The 15,275-nt window shown below is 57.7% G+C and overlaps 1 protein-coding gene across 5 annotated transcripts in view; it reads right to left on the bottom strand.

Annotated features, from left to right (window-relative positions):
* The window catches only part of PHLDB1 (pleckstrin homology like domain family B member 1), a 43,211-nt gene extending 32,967 nt beyond the window's left edge, over positions 1-10,244 (bottom strand). For all 5 annotated transcript variants that reach the window (XM_068988325.1, XM_068988326.1, XM_068988327.1 and 2 more), the window contains exons 1-4: positions 10,160-10,244; positions 9,379-9,502; positions 8,305-8,475; positions 192-317 (exon numbers count right to left, since the gene is read on the bottom strand). In XM_068988325.1, coding sequence (XP_068844426.1) covers positions 192-317; positions 8,305-8,475; positions 9,379-9,502; positions 10,160-10,219 — 481 coding nt within the window. In that variant the 5' untranslated portion in view covers positions 10,220-10,244. The remainder of the gene's footprint in view (positions 1-191; positions 318-8,304; positions 8,476-9,378; positions 9,503-10,159) is intronic.
* Positions 10,245-15,275: the final 5,031 nt, after the last annotated feature.

Genomic DNA, 15,275 nt, shown 5'->3' with positions numbered 1-15,275 from the left:
GAACTTCTTGGATCTCTCCCCGTGGCCAGACTGCCTGGCACTCTCCCGCAGCGGCCCATGGCAGGTGGCAGGAAGCCCAGATCATGGCTATTGTCTCGCCCCGACACTACAAGTGTGGCTGGAGTGGGCAAGGGGGAGGACTGTCCACAGGGTGCCACCAAACCAGCCACCTGCCCCAACTGGATACCTACCTGGGCCAGGACCGTAGGGGGGGCCAGGGGCCCGGCCCCCTGCCGGGATCATGCTCTTCATCCACTTGGCTTCAGCTGGGTGATTAAAGCGGAGGAAGGTGGACTGACCCAGGCACAACATGCAGCCTGCAGAGAGAGCACACGCTCAGAGGGGCAGGGCAGGGCTGAGGCAGCCTTTAGCCCACAGCACCTGCAGGCTCACCCAGGCTCCGAAGAGCCATCCCCACCTGCACTCCCAGCGGCCACATGGTCCACCCCTGACTCAGCCCGTGTCTGAGGCCCCAGCCTGGCTCCACAGCACACAGCCGAATGGAAAGAGCACTGGCTTCTAAGTCCCAGTCCTAAATTTTCTTCATTACCACCTGTGAGATCTTTGGGGAAGGTCACTTCACCTCCCTGAGTCTAATTCTCTCAGCAGAAAAATGAGAACAATACCACTGACTTGCAGAGTTAAGAGACAGTGTATGTCAGTGCTCTGTCAATGGAGAAGGTTCTCCAGAGAACACAGACCCTCACATGCCCCCACCCAACATGGACTCATGATCCATCTATCTGCCACTTGGGTGGAAGGGTCAGTTCAAGAGGCGGCAACTTCTAGGATCACAAACAAACTCTGAGATAGGAAATGGGGAAACACACCATGGATCCGTCAGATGCACCGGCCACCCTTTCTGACCATCGAGAGAGACTGCTACCCTCTCTCCCTCTGTCGAAGCATTCTGCGGCCTGACATTGTCCAGCTCCGTGGACTCTCCTGCAGTGTAGCCAAGCCTAGGCCAATGGGCCCAGCCTCAGCCAAGCACATTCCCAGGCAGTAGACACAAGCCCAGTCCTGCCCAGGAAGTGCGAGTGCGTGGAAGGGGGAGGGCATAGGGGAGTCAGAAAACATAGCCAGGGGCACTGGGAGCATGCATGGCAACAGGTGTGCCCACAGCACCTAACCCTGTCTGGCAGAGTTCCTCTTCCCGCCACACCAGGGGCTGGAGCGCTTCTGCCTAAGATGCTCTGTTGGGAGAAGCCAGAGACCTGGAGCTCTCTACCACCCACCCTTCCAATCTGTCCACATCCTTGGCCCCTGGCCCCAGGCTCCTGTCTACAATCTGCTGCCACTTGGCACCCCAAGCTTCATGCCAGTCTGAGCTAAGACTGGCAGGGAATTCTACATTCCTGGACCCTGAGACAGTTCAACTCAGGCAGGCCACTGGGGCATGGGGCATCCCGGGCCATGTGGGGTACCTTGGCGGGCTCCCACACTGAGAAGCTCAGCAGTCTGTCAGGGGGATCCTAGGTATTGCCATGGATGGGGGTCTAGCAGGCTGAGAAGCCCACAGCAGATAACATGGTAGACAAAACCGCCCACTTCACTGGTATACCCACAGGCCCTCCCAGGCGGGCGGGCACAAACAATTCTAAAGGCTGATGGGTGGTTAGGAAAGGAGGGAGCCTTCCCTGCCAAGCCACCAATCAGAGGAGCTGATCACAGAGTAATTATAACCGGAATAAATATTAGCCAGCCACACCGTCCACCTAATTACAACCACAGCTGTTTCAGACAGAACCCTGCCATTCCCATCCCCCTCCTTCCAGCCATTTAACAAGCTAATTAATGATGAGTTCGCAGGGTCTAGACAGACCCACTCAACCCTGGGTTGACTAGGGGTGGGTGGGGGCAGAGTGGGGCAGCTCAGGAGCCTGACCACACAGTCCAGACTGGGAAGGACTGGGGAGTCTGGGTGGATTCCAGCCCATCAGTGCCAGGCCCACCCAAGGAGGCTGTAGGCAGGTAGGGACCCTAAGCTCTGGCTCCTCTAGCTGTGAGTCCCCTGTCTCTCCTCTGCCCCTCACCCTCCTCTATACAAGGGGTGTGGCCATGCTGCCTGCCGGGCTATAAATAGGTGATGCCAGGCAGCAGAGCTGGATCTGTATTAATAGAGCAGGCAGCAGGGCAGCAGGACTGATGGTAGCCCAGCTCCTGCCCAAATTAACTTTCTATTTGCATTCAGGGGCCCCAGGCATTACCCCTACTCTTGTCCCGTTTCCCCAGGGGCCTGGTCAGCCTGTTTCTGGGAAGAAACCTTCTCTCTGCTCACTCCTGCCCTGCACTGCCAAAGGTCAGCCCACACAGGAAACCCCAGAAGCCCTCCTCATCCAGGCAAAGTTGCGTTCCTGTCCCCCCTCCGCAAAGGGGCTCAGGGCCCAGCTGCGTCCAGGTGGGTAAAGGGGCTGCACATCTAGAGGGGAAGAAACCTGGCCAAGGAGAGGGTGGGTCCTTTCTCTGAGAGATGCACCCTGCACACAAATACACCTACACACTCAGAAACACACAGACGCACTCAGAGACAGCAGACAGGCTCACACACTCAGAGCGACAGTCAACTGCCCTGCTGGCCACACAAACAGAATGAACTGGCCAAAAGGAGGCTGGGTGTGGGGAAGACCAGAGAAAGGGCCTGGGCCCCTTCCATCAGAGACCCCTCTTCGTGGTAAGACAGGCTCCCCTAGTCCTAACCAGGAACCCTCTACCCCATGGAGAGGCAGGTCCCACGGAGGCGACCACCGAGCGCGGGGTTGGGAAAGATGAAGCCTGCCCCGCTGAGGAGTGGCCCCGATCCCAGACGCCCCACTTGGATATGTTCAGGGCTCGCTCTCTCTCTGTCTCTCTCTGTCTCTCTCTCTCTCTCTCTCTCACACACACACACACACACACACCCGAGTCTCGCAGCCTCAGGCTCCCAAAGTGGGGCTGGGGACCCGATCCCCCTCCTGGCATGCCTCCCCACCCCCTCGACGCCCCTCCCCGCCCGAGCTGCTCCTCGCCGGGCTGCCGGGGCTGCGGCGGCCGGGGGGCTGAGGACTCACCACCGAATTCGGACCTCCGCACGGCTCGCCCCCGCTAGCCCCGGCCCTGCAGGTCCCCGGCCCGCCCCGGGCCTTTGAGGGGGCGGGCCGACCTCCCGCCGCCGGCCGCCGGCTCGGAGCGGCGAGGCAGCGAGGCGGCGAGCAGCCACCAATGCCCGGGGAGGGGCGGGCCGGCCACCGGCGGCGGGGGAAGGGAGCCAGGAGGGAGGGACAAAGGAGAGGAGGAGGGGAAGAGGAAGTGATGGAGCCGCGGAGGGGAGCGGGATGGAGGGCGCGGGGCGGGGCGCGGCGGGGCACGCGCCCGCGGAGCCCGCCGGGGTCCCGCAGCCCGGGGCAGGGGCAGGAGTGCGGCGGGGAGGGAGCGTTCGCGAGAGAGGACAGAGAGAAGGAAAGGGGAGGGACAGACCCAGAGGCCAGAGCGTGAGGAGCCAGGAGGCAGAAGTGAGGAGATGCGGGGGTCTCACTGAGAGCCCGAGGCGCCGGGAAGGGGCCAGGCCAGCCCCCAGGTCAGCGTGGGCAGGCTGGCCTCGGCTCCACGTATTAGAGAGACGTCTCAAGCCAGTCAATCCCAAAGGAAATCAACCATGAATGAATATTCAGTGGCAGGACTGATGCTGAAGCTCCAGTACTCTGGCCACCTGATGTGAAGAGCTGACTCCCTGGAAAAGACCCCGATGCTGGGAAAGGCTGTGGGCAGGAGGAGAAGGAGGGGACAGAGTATGAGATGGTTGGATGGCATCATCGACTGGATGGACATGAGTTTGAGCAGACTCCCGGAGATAGTGAAGGACAGGGAATTTTGGCGTGCTGCAGACCGAGGGGTCACGGTCGGACACGACTGAGCGACTGAACAACAATATATTAGAGAGAAGAGTGAAAGTCCCAGGAATCCAGCCAGGTCACTGGGTCCAGCTCTGGCCCTCAGTCTGCCACTGTGACAAGTGGGAGTTCAGGCCGAGGCTGTGCTCTGGGAACAGTCTTGAGTCTAGCTCCTGTCTCTACCCTATACACCTCTTCCTCTGCCCCACTCCCATCCCCGACCCCCACTCCCCACACTGTCAGCAGTTCACCTCACCTAATGACCCAAACTGGACCCAGGCACTGCCTCTTCCAAGCCAGCCCATTTCCTTGGGTTCCAGAAGCCAACTCACCCCTTCCCAGCCACAACCAAGTGTGCAAAGAGCTCACCCACCCCAAGGAGGTACCTATCCATCTGGAAAGAGTGCCACCCACCCCTGGAGCCCCTGGGACCATGCTGAGGTTCTGGGCCAGGCAAGTAACCACCACCCAGCCTCAGTCCCAGAAAATTCCTCACATTCCAGGACCTGGCCTCTGGACACCAGAACCTTAAGGGACATGCTGTGTTCTCTCAGATGTCCTCTGTACACTCAAAGCTCATACACCCCCACACATTTTCTCTCAAATACACACCAACACCTGCTCAGCCAGACACCACTCAACTGTGCACGCTCTGTCTGAATCACACAGAACACCCCAGTTAATGTGTCTCATACACGTTTATTCTGCAGCACACAACCCCTCAGGCACCAGTCCTTCTCTTGGTTCCACACTCACTCAGGCATACCCTTCCACTCAGTCTTGGAGAGACTCTGAAATCAAAAGTCCACCTCCTGGGACTTGCCTGGGGTCAATCCCTGGTCAGGGAACTGTATTCCACATGCAGCAACTAAAACCTGGAGTAGCCACATAGATAAATATTTTAAAAATACTTTTATTTGTTTGACTGCACCAGGTGTTAGTTGCAGCACACCAGATCTAGGTCCCTGACCAGGGATCACACCCCAGACCCCTACACTGGGAGCAGAGAGTTTTAGCCACCAGACTACGAGGGAAGTCCCAATAAAGAAATATTTTTAAAAAGCCATTTCCTTCCATAACTTAAAAAAAAGTCAACGTCCTTAGAGAAACAATCAAACAATTTTTCAACCCTCGCTGAACACCTACCCACGCTGCCATACTACATGCACACTCACGCACGCATGCACGCACATGCACGCACACACTCACGTGCACAGGCAGTTCATTCCCCTTCTGAAGGAAAAAGGAAAACCATATAGGGTCAAATGCAAAATAGGGGGAGGCTTAAAAAAAACCTCCTCAGGAAATGTGATTCATCGGTCTGGAAACTGTGACGGCCAGCTGGACAGACCCAGACAGACACAGAGGACACTGCCAGGGGGAAACAGGGCAGGAGGCAGGCACACAGAAGTGGGGAGCTAGGAGCTTTTGCTTTTTCTCTCCCTCCTTTGAGCTTTATTAGTTGAGATCTTTATCAGTCTCATCACAGAGGACAGTCTGTGGGAGGCTTCCCTCCTATTTCACGGAAGGACTAACTGACAGCTGGGTGGAAGAGGAAGCGGTTCATCGTTCTGGATCCCAGAGGGAGGCAGCTGTATTACTCAGGAATCCTGGCTCCCAGAAGCCCCTACCCACCAGCAAGGGGCCTGGGGAGCGAAGGAGACTCGGAGGAGGCTCAGAGGCAGGAGTTGGCAGTGAATGGCTCTGAGAGGGTAGGGGACCTTCTGTCTAGACAGCCTGGGCCCCACGCTGCGTGGCTTTCTGGGTCCTTCCCTACTGGGTCCCCTCCCGGATCTTTCATGTGGTCTGGCACTGTGGTCTCAGGGTGGGGCAGCCTTGACCCAGATTGAGATTCCTCCTCATTTCCTTGGTCGTCTTCCCAGCTCTGTAGAGAGAGGGCCGCCTGGGATGTCCCAAGGTACCTGGGGACAAGACTGGAAGCAGGATCTTCCTGGTTCCCTCCTGTCAGGGCCCCATGGCCAGAGCTTTCACTCAAGTTGGCGTTGGCATCTGTTTTCTGCCTGCTTCCCCCCCACCCCGCCCCTGGCCCAGACATATTCCTGCTCAAAGAGCCTGTCACTGCCACCCTGCTCGTTATGACGTGTGCCTCTCCAAGTTGCCTATGGCTGGGCACAGTGCCCAGAATGATGCAGCCAGGGGTTGGCCCAGCCAGAGAGGCTCCTTGTTATTTCTAGGGCAGTCCTCTGGTTTTTCAGAGGGCTGCCCCCCACCCCCCGACCAAGGCTGGCTCAGGGAACAAGACAGGGAAAATGGTTCTCTTGCACATATGCCCACAGATAGGCCAGTGGTCAGTGAGTTCTCCTATCTTCACGGAGCACACCCGTGGACAGTTTGGTACCACCAGCCCTGAGTTTACCCTGCCTCCCACTTGAACACTCTGATCCATAAACACAGGGAAAGACACAAACACAGAGATACACAAATCCAGAGTCACAAACACATCCGGAGATACATAAACACACTCCAGTTACACAGTTACAGAGATAGCACTTGCACCCCCGAGCCACCCAGTTTCCAGGGAAACGCACTCCCAAGAATGTCCGGAGTGGGGCCAGGCAGGGCTGGGCTTGGTGCCTTGCTCCAGAGATGAGACAAGGAAACCCTCAGCTCCTGGAGCCCAGGGGAGGGGTAGTGCTGGGGAGAAGAACACCCGTTCCTTTGTGCCTCTGCCTACCCCTCCCCAGGCTGCCAGGCTTCAGAGACAGGCTACCCTAGACAAGGCGGCTATGGGGTGGGAGGCAGGGAAAGGGAAGGGGGTTTAGGGTCAGGAGAGAGTGGGAGGGTACATACTTGGCAGGGTGGGCTTCTGGCTGGGGAAGAGTTGAGGGTCACTTGGGCCACAGGAAATGCCTGAGAATTCCATCTCAGCCCAGGCCCTCCCTCTTCCCACGAAGCTAAGTGCTGCCCTGGAAAGACTGGGCGGAAGAGACCTGCAGAGCATGGGTTCCTCCACCCTGCTCACAACACACAAGGGCAGAGCGTTCTTGCCCAGGAACATGAGGGATTTGGGGGTGGGCTCTTTCTCCAGCCTTCTCTGAACTCTGCCCCTGCCTCTCCTTGCTGCTCTGCTGTCTCACTCTCATGTACCCAAATCTTGGGGAAGATGCTGTCTTTGAAATGGAAGAGGACAGTCTGCAGCCAGATGGCAGCACAGCCAAAGCGCCAGTTTGTGGGGGGGAGGGGTGGAGTCAGATAAGAGGGAGAGATAACAGGCTCTCTGGAAGAGACGAGGGTCTGTTTGCTGCTGCTGATGGAGTCAGCTGTCCCCTCATATCACACACCCCAGGGCAGGTCTTCTGGGTCAGCCTTGAAGGAAGAGACCCCAAGGGGTGTGAAGAGTAGGAGAGAGGGAAACAGTGGAGTGAGTGGGATTTCCACTACCAAGGAGCTTCTTGCCAGTAAGAGGTGTGAGTGTGCTTGGTGGCTCAGACATGTATGACTCTTTGCGACCCTGTGGACTGTAGCCCAGCAAGCTTCTCCATGCATGGGATTTCTCAGGCAAGAATACTAGAATGGGCTGCCATTTCCTCCTCCAGGGGATCTTCCTGACCCAGGGATGGAACCCACGTCTCCAGTGTCTCTTGCATTGGCAGGCAGATATTCGTTACCATTGAGCCATCTGGGAAGCCCAGTAAGAGGTAAGAGTCCCCAGAAAACACTGCCAGGACATTGGTCCTCCTACTTAGAGCCAGGCTTAGCCCAAAGCTCCCGTCCTTTATGGCCACCCAAGCCCACTTTTCACATCCCCCTAATATGATGCTTCACTGTATACACTGATGCCCAGGGCAAATACACCTGGTCTATCAGAGTGCTACCTGGGCCAAGCCCTTCCTTACCTGCCTCGTCACCATAGTAACTGGAGGCCCAGTTTTTAGAGCTCTTGTATACCACACAGAGACCTGTTCCTTTGGGAAACAGGGTGGTAAAGACATTCCTGACCCAGATGCTGTTGTCAACAGTGTTTTAATAGGAGTGAGCATGTCCTCGGATTTTTTTGCCCTTGTCCCATCCCCATTGTCCTGCTCTTCCAACCTCAATGGCTTTTTAGAACACCTCCCTCTTGACATTGTGGAACCATGCCGTTGTTCCCCTTGTTGCTCCTCCAGCTCTTCTCGCCTAACAACCATCAGCAACTGCTGCACAGCTCCCCGTGTCCTCCAGAGCAGGCAGTGGAACCTCTTCTCTCTCTTCCCACTACGGTGTGAGAGGTAGGGTGGGACGACCAGAGAAAAGCCGGTCTAGATGCTGGTGGGGGTTTTGAAACGCACCTGATCCAGATGCACCTGAGCACCCCACCCCCAACTTGGCCACTCAGGCAGTTACCATGGCAACCAAAACAGCAGGCTTCCCCTGCACCTGTCACGCACAAGCTTTTAAACAGAGGCTCCCTGGCTTCAGAGCTGTCAGACCTTACCCTGAGTGAGCCGAGTGGGCTGCCGGACCAGGAGCCCATCAATAGTGCAGGCATTGCCGCAGGGGTAGAGGGTGAGGGTGCCCCGCAGGTTCTCGATGTAGCAGTGCTCTGGAGCCAGGCCTGGGCCCTGCAGTGAGATGTCCCTGGCTGCAGAGCCAATCACGGTCCTCCCTGAAGACAGGAGGCAACTGTCAGAGTCCGGTCCAGGCTGCAGAGGCAGGGAGGGGCTGGGAGGGCCACGGTGGGACTCGACTGCCACCTCCTACTCTGGGTAGAATCACCGCCTGCCCCATGGGGCCCCTGAGTCTGGTGGAGACAGTGAGGGGTATAAGCCCTTCTCGGCCCCAGAAACAGGAAGGCCCAGAGGACACCGAGGATCCGCAAACTTAGTAGGAGCTTCTTATGCAGAAGTCCCTCAGTCCCTCCAGGCTCTCCTCCCCAGGACCTTTCTCTCCTTCCCTATCCTCCCCCATCTTTTCTTCCAGCTCTCCCTCCCCACTCCTCTCCCTTCCTTCTGCCACCTGCAACCCTTGCCCTCCTCACACACCCTCTCTCCTGGCCCCTGGAGGGAGAGAGCTCCTGGACTGGTATTTGGAGAATGTGGGGAATGTAGTGCAGCCAGGAGAGGAGACAGGAAGGGCAGAAGCTGCAAGGTGGAGGGGGCTGTGCCAGGGCCTAACTCGGAGGTCTGCCCCATGCCCATCTTGCCCATCTCTCCAGCTCCACCAGCACCTTCTCCCTGGCTAGACATGGCCCTGGAGCAAAGCCCCCTTTCTTCTTGGCCACACTGGTTGCCAAGAGCCATGAGCTCTCCTATTTCAGGGCTCTCCTCCTGATTTCTAAGCTGATCTTTAAGCCTGGTCATGGAGCCAGAATTAGTCTGGGGAGGCACAGACAAGGGAAGCAAGCTAGGGGGTGGGGGTGGGGTGGGGTGGGCATTGTGACATGGCCTCCTATTTGGGGGAGGTGAACACTGCCAGCAGGTAGCAAGAGGGGCCCCCGCATGCCTGGATTTCCAAGCAGGAATGTCTGTAAGGATGGAGGGGTGGCAAGTGGGATGCACCCCAGACTCACCTTCCTCCAGTGGCAGAAGGGTAATGGCTGTGCTGAGCCGCCCGCTGCCCAGGCTCACCAGATGGGGTTTGTCCGTCTGCACTTTCAGCCCTTTGCCTGTTTCGATCAGGTCCAAGGGTCCTTTCTGCAGGTGGTGGAGGTAGGGGATGAGCATCATGAGAGAGTCCAGGCTGGCACCTTACCACCCTAGTCCCAGTCACATCAGCACTCTCTCCAGCACCTGGCCTCTCTAAAGGGCTCTGTAGGTATTGAAAGGTTTAGCACAAAATCTTGTGCAGAGCAGTATTCCGTTAAATTGTAATTAGACCTGAATCTAGGCCACTAACTCGTCCCACTGGATTTATCTCAAGTCTTGGTTTAACTGCCCCTTTTGTCTATTAGGACAGAAACAAGGAGAAAGTAAGGAGAACTGGGAGGTGCTTGCTAAGAGTTGAGGGGGAGGTTGCTATAGAGGGGACCAATCAAGACTTATCCCTGTAGACTTGTCCATGGCAATCCACTTGGCCACGGCTTGCCCCTGTTAAACTGAATTACAAGAGAGGGCAGGGCAGAAGCAGATAAACAGCTCCAAGTTAATCTGTAAACCACTTCCTGACTTTCAAAGGGTATTTTCTGGGTGAACCAATTAACCTAATTCAGCTAAAGACTTAGCTGTGGGGACCTGGGAATGAGCATGGAGGTAGTGTGGCTCTCATTCTTGAGCTGGGACCACAGGGAGGGAGAGGAGCTGACCTGTCCCCACCAGACCTCCCTCTTGCCCCATGGCCCCGACCTTTCTCACCTGCACCAGGCCCGGGGTCTTACATCCAGGGCCCACCTGGTTCCTATTGAGAGTGTCCATGTTCCTGGGGCCCCAGAGCTCCTGTGGACACAGCAGAAAACAGGTGAGGCAGGGATGCCAGAGCAGAAAGGGGCAAGGAGTGGGTTCTGTGGCAGTGTTCTCAGGGCGGGGGCAATGGCACCGTGGCTCGCAGCAAGCTCCTGCTGAGGAGACCTGGAGGCAGTTCAGGAGCTTGGAGGTCGATGGGGGCCGTGGAGGGGGGAAGGGGGGCAGTGCCACGTCTTCAGCCACAACACAGGTCAGTGTGGATGCTACCCCACCACACCAGCCCTGACCCCTCCCCTGAAAAGTCCTATAGGGCCCAGACCATATGCTGGTCTCTCTTGCCTCTGACAGCCGGGACCCAGGCCTTGGCAGTTGAGGACCCTCGGGCATCTGAAGCCTCAAGAAGGTGGGGAAAATCTACCTTAGAGAGGAAAGCTAGCTCAAGACGGCCCCTCCAGGGACACTGGTAGACAGGGGACCCCAGGCAGGTGGCAGGGCTGAGTGGTCACTCTCTTCCACAGCCTCTCCCCTTTTCTTTCCCCAGGGGTCTCAGAAGGATGTTTTCTTAAAGGAGACATGAGGGGGAAATGCCACGATTCCTGCCATCTCTGTCTCAATTCCTGCATCCTCTCCTCCCCAGAAAGCATCTTAACCACCCCCCTCCACAATCAGGAAAAATAAAAAATAAAAACCCCCAGTGGTGACTAACACTGAGAATATAGGACTCTTGGGTTCTCAACCTAATTTGGTACTGTAGGGAGCTGAGGTCCTTAGAACCAGAGGTAAAATAGACTCCAGAGCTCCAGAGCCTTCCCCTCCGTGGATCACAGTTTTGGTACCTGAGAACTGTGAGGAAGGAGCTTTGTGTACTAATATGTGCCTACGTGCCCATCCCTTGGCGAGCTCACTGAGGTGAGAAACTTCCTATTGACTGCTGAAATGTTACTGGGGAAGCTGAAGACAGTGTGACCAAAGGGAGAGAGGGAGACCCAGGAAGGCAGGATTCCCTTCCACTTTCTCTTCCAGCCATCTTCTAAGAGACTGGGAGAGGAAGTGGGGGCAGGAGCCAGCACTCCAAGGAGTGTCTGACCCTGGCAGTGGGGCCCAAAGGCCTTAGCAATAGCGTTACTAATTTTACCCTCCCAGCTTCCACCCTTCCGGACCTGGACTGCATCGTCTCCGTCACCATTTCCACCCAAGCTGGAGGAAGAGAAGCTGGAACAGGGCCTGAGGCCCACCCCAAGTCTGCCTGGGAAGAGGGAAGGCAAAGGCCGTTAACCTACACCAAGGCTCAAGCCGGCCTGGCACCTCCCCAGGAGATCTGGCCAGGGGGAGGAATTTCCAGGGACAAAGATGGCTGTACTGCTTCTTTCAGCTCAGGGAAGTCCTTCAGCTTTCTGAGGGAGGAGAGGCAAGAGAGTGGGTTAGGGATATAAGTGTATATAAGAGAGGGTAAGAAAAAACAGTGAACAATGGTGAAGGAAAGGCATCACTGGGTAACAGAAAGAGCTTTAGACTGGGATGCAAGAGCCTTAAATTCTAATTTTGACTTTCTTATTTATTAGCTGAGAGACCTTGGACATGTTATTTAACTTCTCTGAGTGTCAATTCGTTCCCTATAAAACTGGAACAATGATTTATATTTAAAAAGAAGATTGTCTGGATTACTGCTTGCCTGGGGCCAGGTGTGGAATGGGTGAACCCATTAGACCTGTCAGAGGGACCATCTAATGGGCTATAAATGGGCAGATTTGGGGGGCATGATAGAAACGTTCTAAAACTTGTGATGATGGTTTGCCCAGATCTGTAAATACATTAAAAATCATTGAATGTATACTTAAGTGAATTTATGGTATGAACATCATACCTCAATAAAACTACTAGTTGTTTTTTTTTAAGATGAATGTCTTAGAGATTCAGAAAGTGAAAGCTGCTCAGTCCTGTTGGACTCTTTGCAACCCAATGGACTATACAGTCAATGGAATTCTCCAGGCAAGAATACTGGAGTGGGTGAAGTGAAGTGAAATGAGGTCACTCAGTCGTGTCCCACGACTCTTTGCGACCCCATAGACTGTAGCCTACCAGGCTTCTCCATCCACTGGATTTTCCAGGCAAGAGTACTGGGGTGGGTTGCCATTTCCTTCTCCAGGGGGTCTTCCCGACCCAGGGATGGAACCCAGGTCTCCAGCATCGCATGCGGATTCCTTATCAGCTGAGCCACAAGGAAAGCCCTAGAGATTCAGGTATTATATCAAATGACACTCTGTGAAGTGCAAAGCACTGTAAATATGCCAATTACTAGTACGAGCTTCCTGAACTTAAGTCACTTCACTTTTCTGGGCTTCAGTTTCTTCATCTGTCAAGTTTGTCATCATCACTCTGTGAGGGAGCAATGAGTGTGTTCATTTGTTTACACCAAGGATTTCAAGTGGCGATAAAGCCTGTAAAGGAATGAGGTTGATGGGGGGAAAAGAGTGATTGGAGGAGAGGAGAGAAGAGAATAAGGTGAAAGAACAGGAAGAGATAAGGAGAGAGGTGTAGGGAGAGACGGAGAAGATAAGAAAAGATGTAGAGACAGGGAGGCGCGAGGCCGTGGCTTCAGGTCCGAAACTCAATCCAGGTGGAGTGGAGATACACCAGACCAAGGCGTTCCAGCCCGCGGCCGGTGCTCTGACCCAAGGGCTGCACCGCGGCCCGGAGAGCCGCCACCGGGGGGCGCCCTCTCTTTCCGCAGCTCCCCGGCGGGGAGAGCCAAGCAGGCTGCGCCGGGGCGCCCCCCAGCGGCCCCAGCGGCCGACCTGCTTCCTTCCCACCGGGCTGCCCACTGCCCCGGGGCTGTAATTATACCCAGCCGACTCACCCCTCCGGCCTCCGCCGCTGTCCTGGGAAACCCCGCCCGCCCGCTGCCAAAAAAAGGCCCCTGCGGTGCGTGTCCGGCTCTCTGGGAGGAGGGCCTGGGGAAGCGCCGCCGTCAGCCCCGGCTCTTGGTAGGGGTCTCCCACTGCGAGCTGAGACGTCCAAGCGCCTCCTGGGGCGCAAGGTGGCAGAGGCCTGGGTGTCTAGAGAGTCCCTTGTAGACGAGGCCGGGGCTCCGGCAGGTGACCCCGCGCCGGGCCCTGCGGCCTCCCGGCCCAGCACGAACGCCCGGGCATCCAGGCCACCGGGGATCCCCTGCCCTACCTGGACCCCAGCTCTCTGACCGCGTGGGGCTCCCAGAGTCACCGCTTCAGAGGACTCGCTCGGTCCCTTAACGAGGGGCGCGGGAGGCCCTGGCGAGCGACTGGAAAGGTCCAGAACCAACAGGGATTGGAGGAAGTCCAGCCTCCAAATCGGGCCCCAGAAGAAAGGCCGGAGGCCGGCCCAGGAGCGAGAACGGTCCCCTGCAGCCCGGGCGTCGCACGGCCCAAGAGCGAAGCCGAGTTGGGATCCTTTCGGCGCGCGTCTGCCTTAGAGCAAGGGCCGCTGGCAGAGGAAGGGGCTGGGAAGGGAAGGAAACTGAGGCCGGGAGCCCAGCGGGCGCGGAGCTGGAGCCGGGCAGGGGCCGGACGTAGGGGAAAGGACGCAGAGAACTTGACAGTCGCTCAGTCGTGTCCGATTCTGCGATCCCATGGACTGTAGCCCGTCAGGCTCCTCTGTCTACAGGACTTTCCAGGCAAGAATACTGGAGTGGGTTTCCATTTCTTCCTCCAGGGGATCTTCCCGACCCGGGATCGAACCCGCGTCTCTTACATCTCTTGAATTGGCAGGCAGGTTCTTTACCACTAGCGCCACCTGGGAAGCCCTCAGAGAACTTTAGGAGATGGAAAATCGGGGGTCTGCGGAGGGGTGGGACGGGAGGGAAGATTAAGGGTTTGGAGAGAAAAATAAAAGAGGGAGACTGAAGAGTGAGGGAAAAGGAGGGCTGCGGAGAGAAGACTGAGGGCAGAGGGTGGGGAGGAGGGGAAGAAGGTGGGAAGCAGGATGGAGTCCAGGGGACGCAGGGGAGGCGGAGCGGGGGAGAGACAGGGACCGGGAAGGAGAACGACTGGGGGACGAAGGAGATGGGGGAGACTGGGGACAGACGAGTGCTCAAGGTAAGGGGGTGACGGTCCGGGGGAGCAGTCGAAGGTACTCAGGGCCTTGGAGGAGGAGACCGGCGTGGGGACGGGAGGTGAGGCTCTGGAGTGAAAGGAGTCCGGAGGGCTGGCCTGGGGACCCAGCTCTGGACAGAGACTGTAGGCGGGCAGCCGGGGCTGGAGCAAGCGGTGGGACGAGGCGCGAGTGTAGTTTGGGGCTGTGATTTTATCTGTGTGCGGAGTGGAGGTGGGGTGCCTCCGCACGGAGGGCTCCCTGCTGCCCCTCGCCGCTCTCCCCAGGGCCGCCAGGTGGGACAAGGCCTCAGTGTTGCGCCGCCCCGCCCGCCGCTGACGCCGGACAAGCGGCCTTTCTTTGGCCGGGCCGGGAGAAGGGGCCGCTTGTTTGCGCGGGCCGGGAAAGGCGCGGCCCCCAGACACCGCCGGCTCCCCGCGGGCGGCTGCGGGAGGGGGCCGCGCGCGTAGCATTCGTGTGTGCGGACTGAGTGTGTGATGGGCGTGAGCGGCAGGTGGGTGTGTGAATCGCGGGCTGCGTGGGCGCGGGGGCCGCAGGTGTGGATGTGGGCTTCCTGCGAGGGCGGCGGGTGCTTGGCGTGCGTACGGAGTGGGTAGAGGTCTAGGTGTGTGTTGGGCCCCACACGTGTCACGGCGGAGAGACGGGCGTGTCCGCGTGGCGTGCGCGGTGGGAAGGGTGCGTGGGTAATGCCGGGTGGGGCGCTGAGTGTGTCTGCGCGTGGGATGCCTGACGTGGTGGGGGAGGTTGTGTTTGTGTGTAACCGGCCCGATGAGTCAGTCCCCGGAGCCTCCGGGACGGCTGAGCTAACGGGCCCAGAATGCAGCTCCGCCCCGGCGCCCTGGGTCCCCCGCCGGCCCAGTCTCCGCTCGCGCGCGCCTCGGCGGAAGCGTCCGTGGAAGCCTCGGCAACCCCGCGGCCCCTCCCAGTCCCCCACCGCCCCCGCCCGCGCGCTTCCCCTTCCCCGAGGAGCCCGGATGACCTG

This window comes from Capricornis sumatraensis, chromosome 16 (assembly GCF_032405125.1).
Source record: "Capricornis sumatraensis isolate serow.1 chromosome 16, serow.2, whole genome shotgun sequence".
Taxonomy (NCBI): domain Eukaryota; kingdom Metazoa; phylum Chordata; class Mammalia; order Artiodactyla; family Bovidae; genus Capricornis; species Capricornis sumatraensis.
The sequence above is the reverse complement of the archived record's forward strand: the minus strand, read 5'-3'. Positions and strand labels throughout refer to the sequence as shown.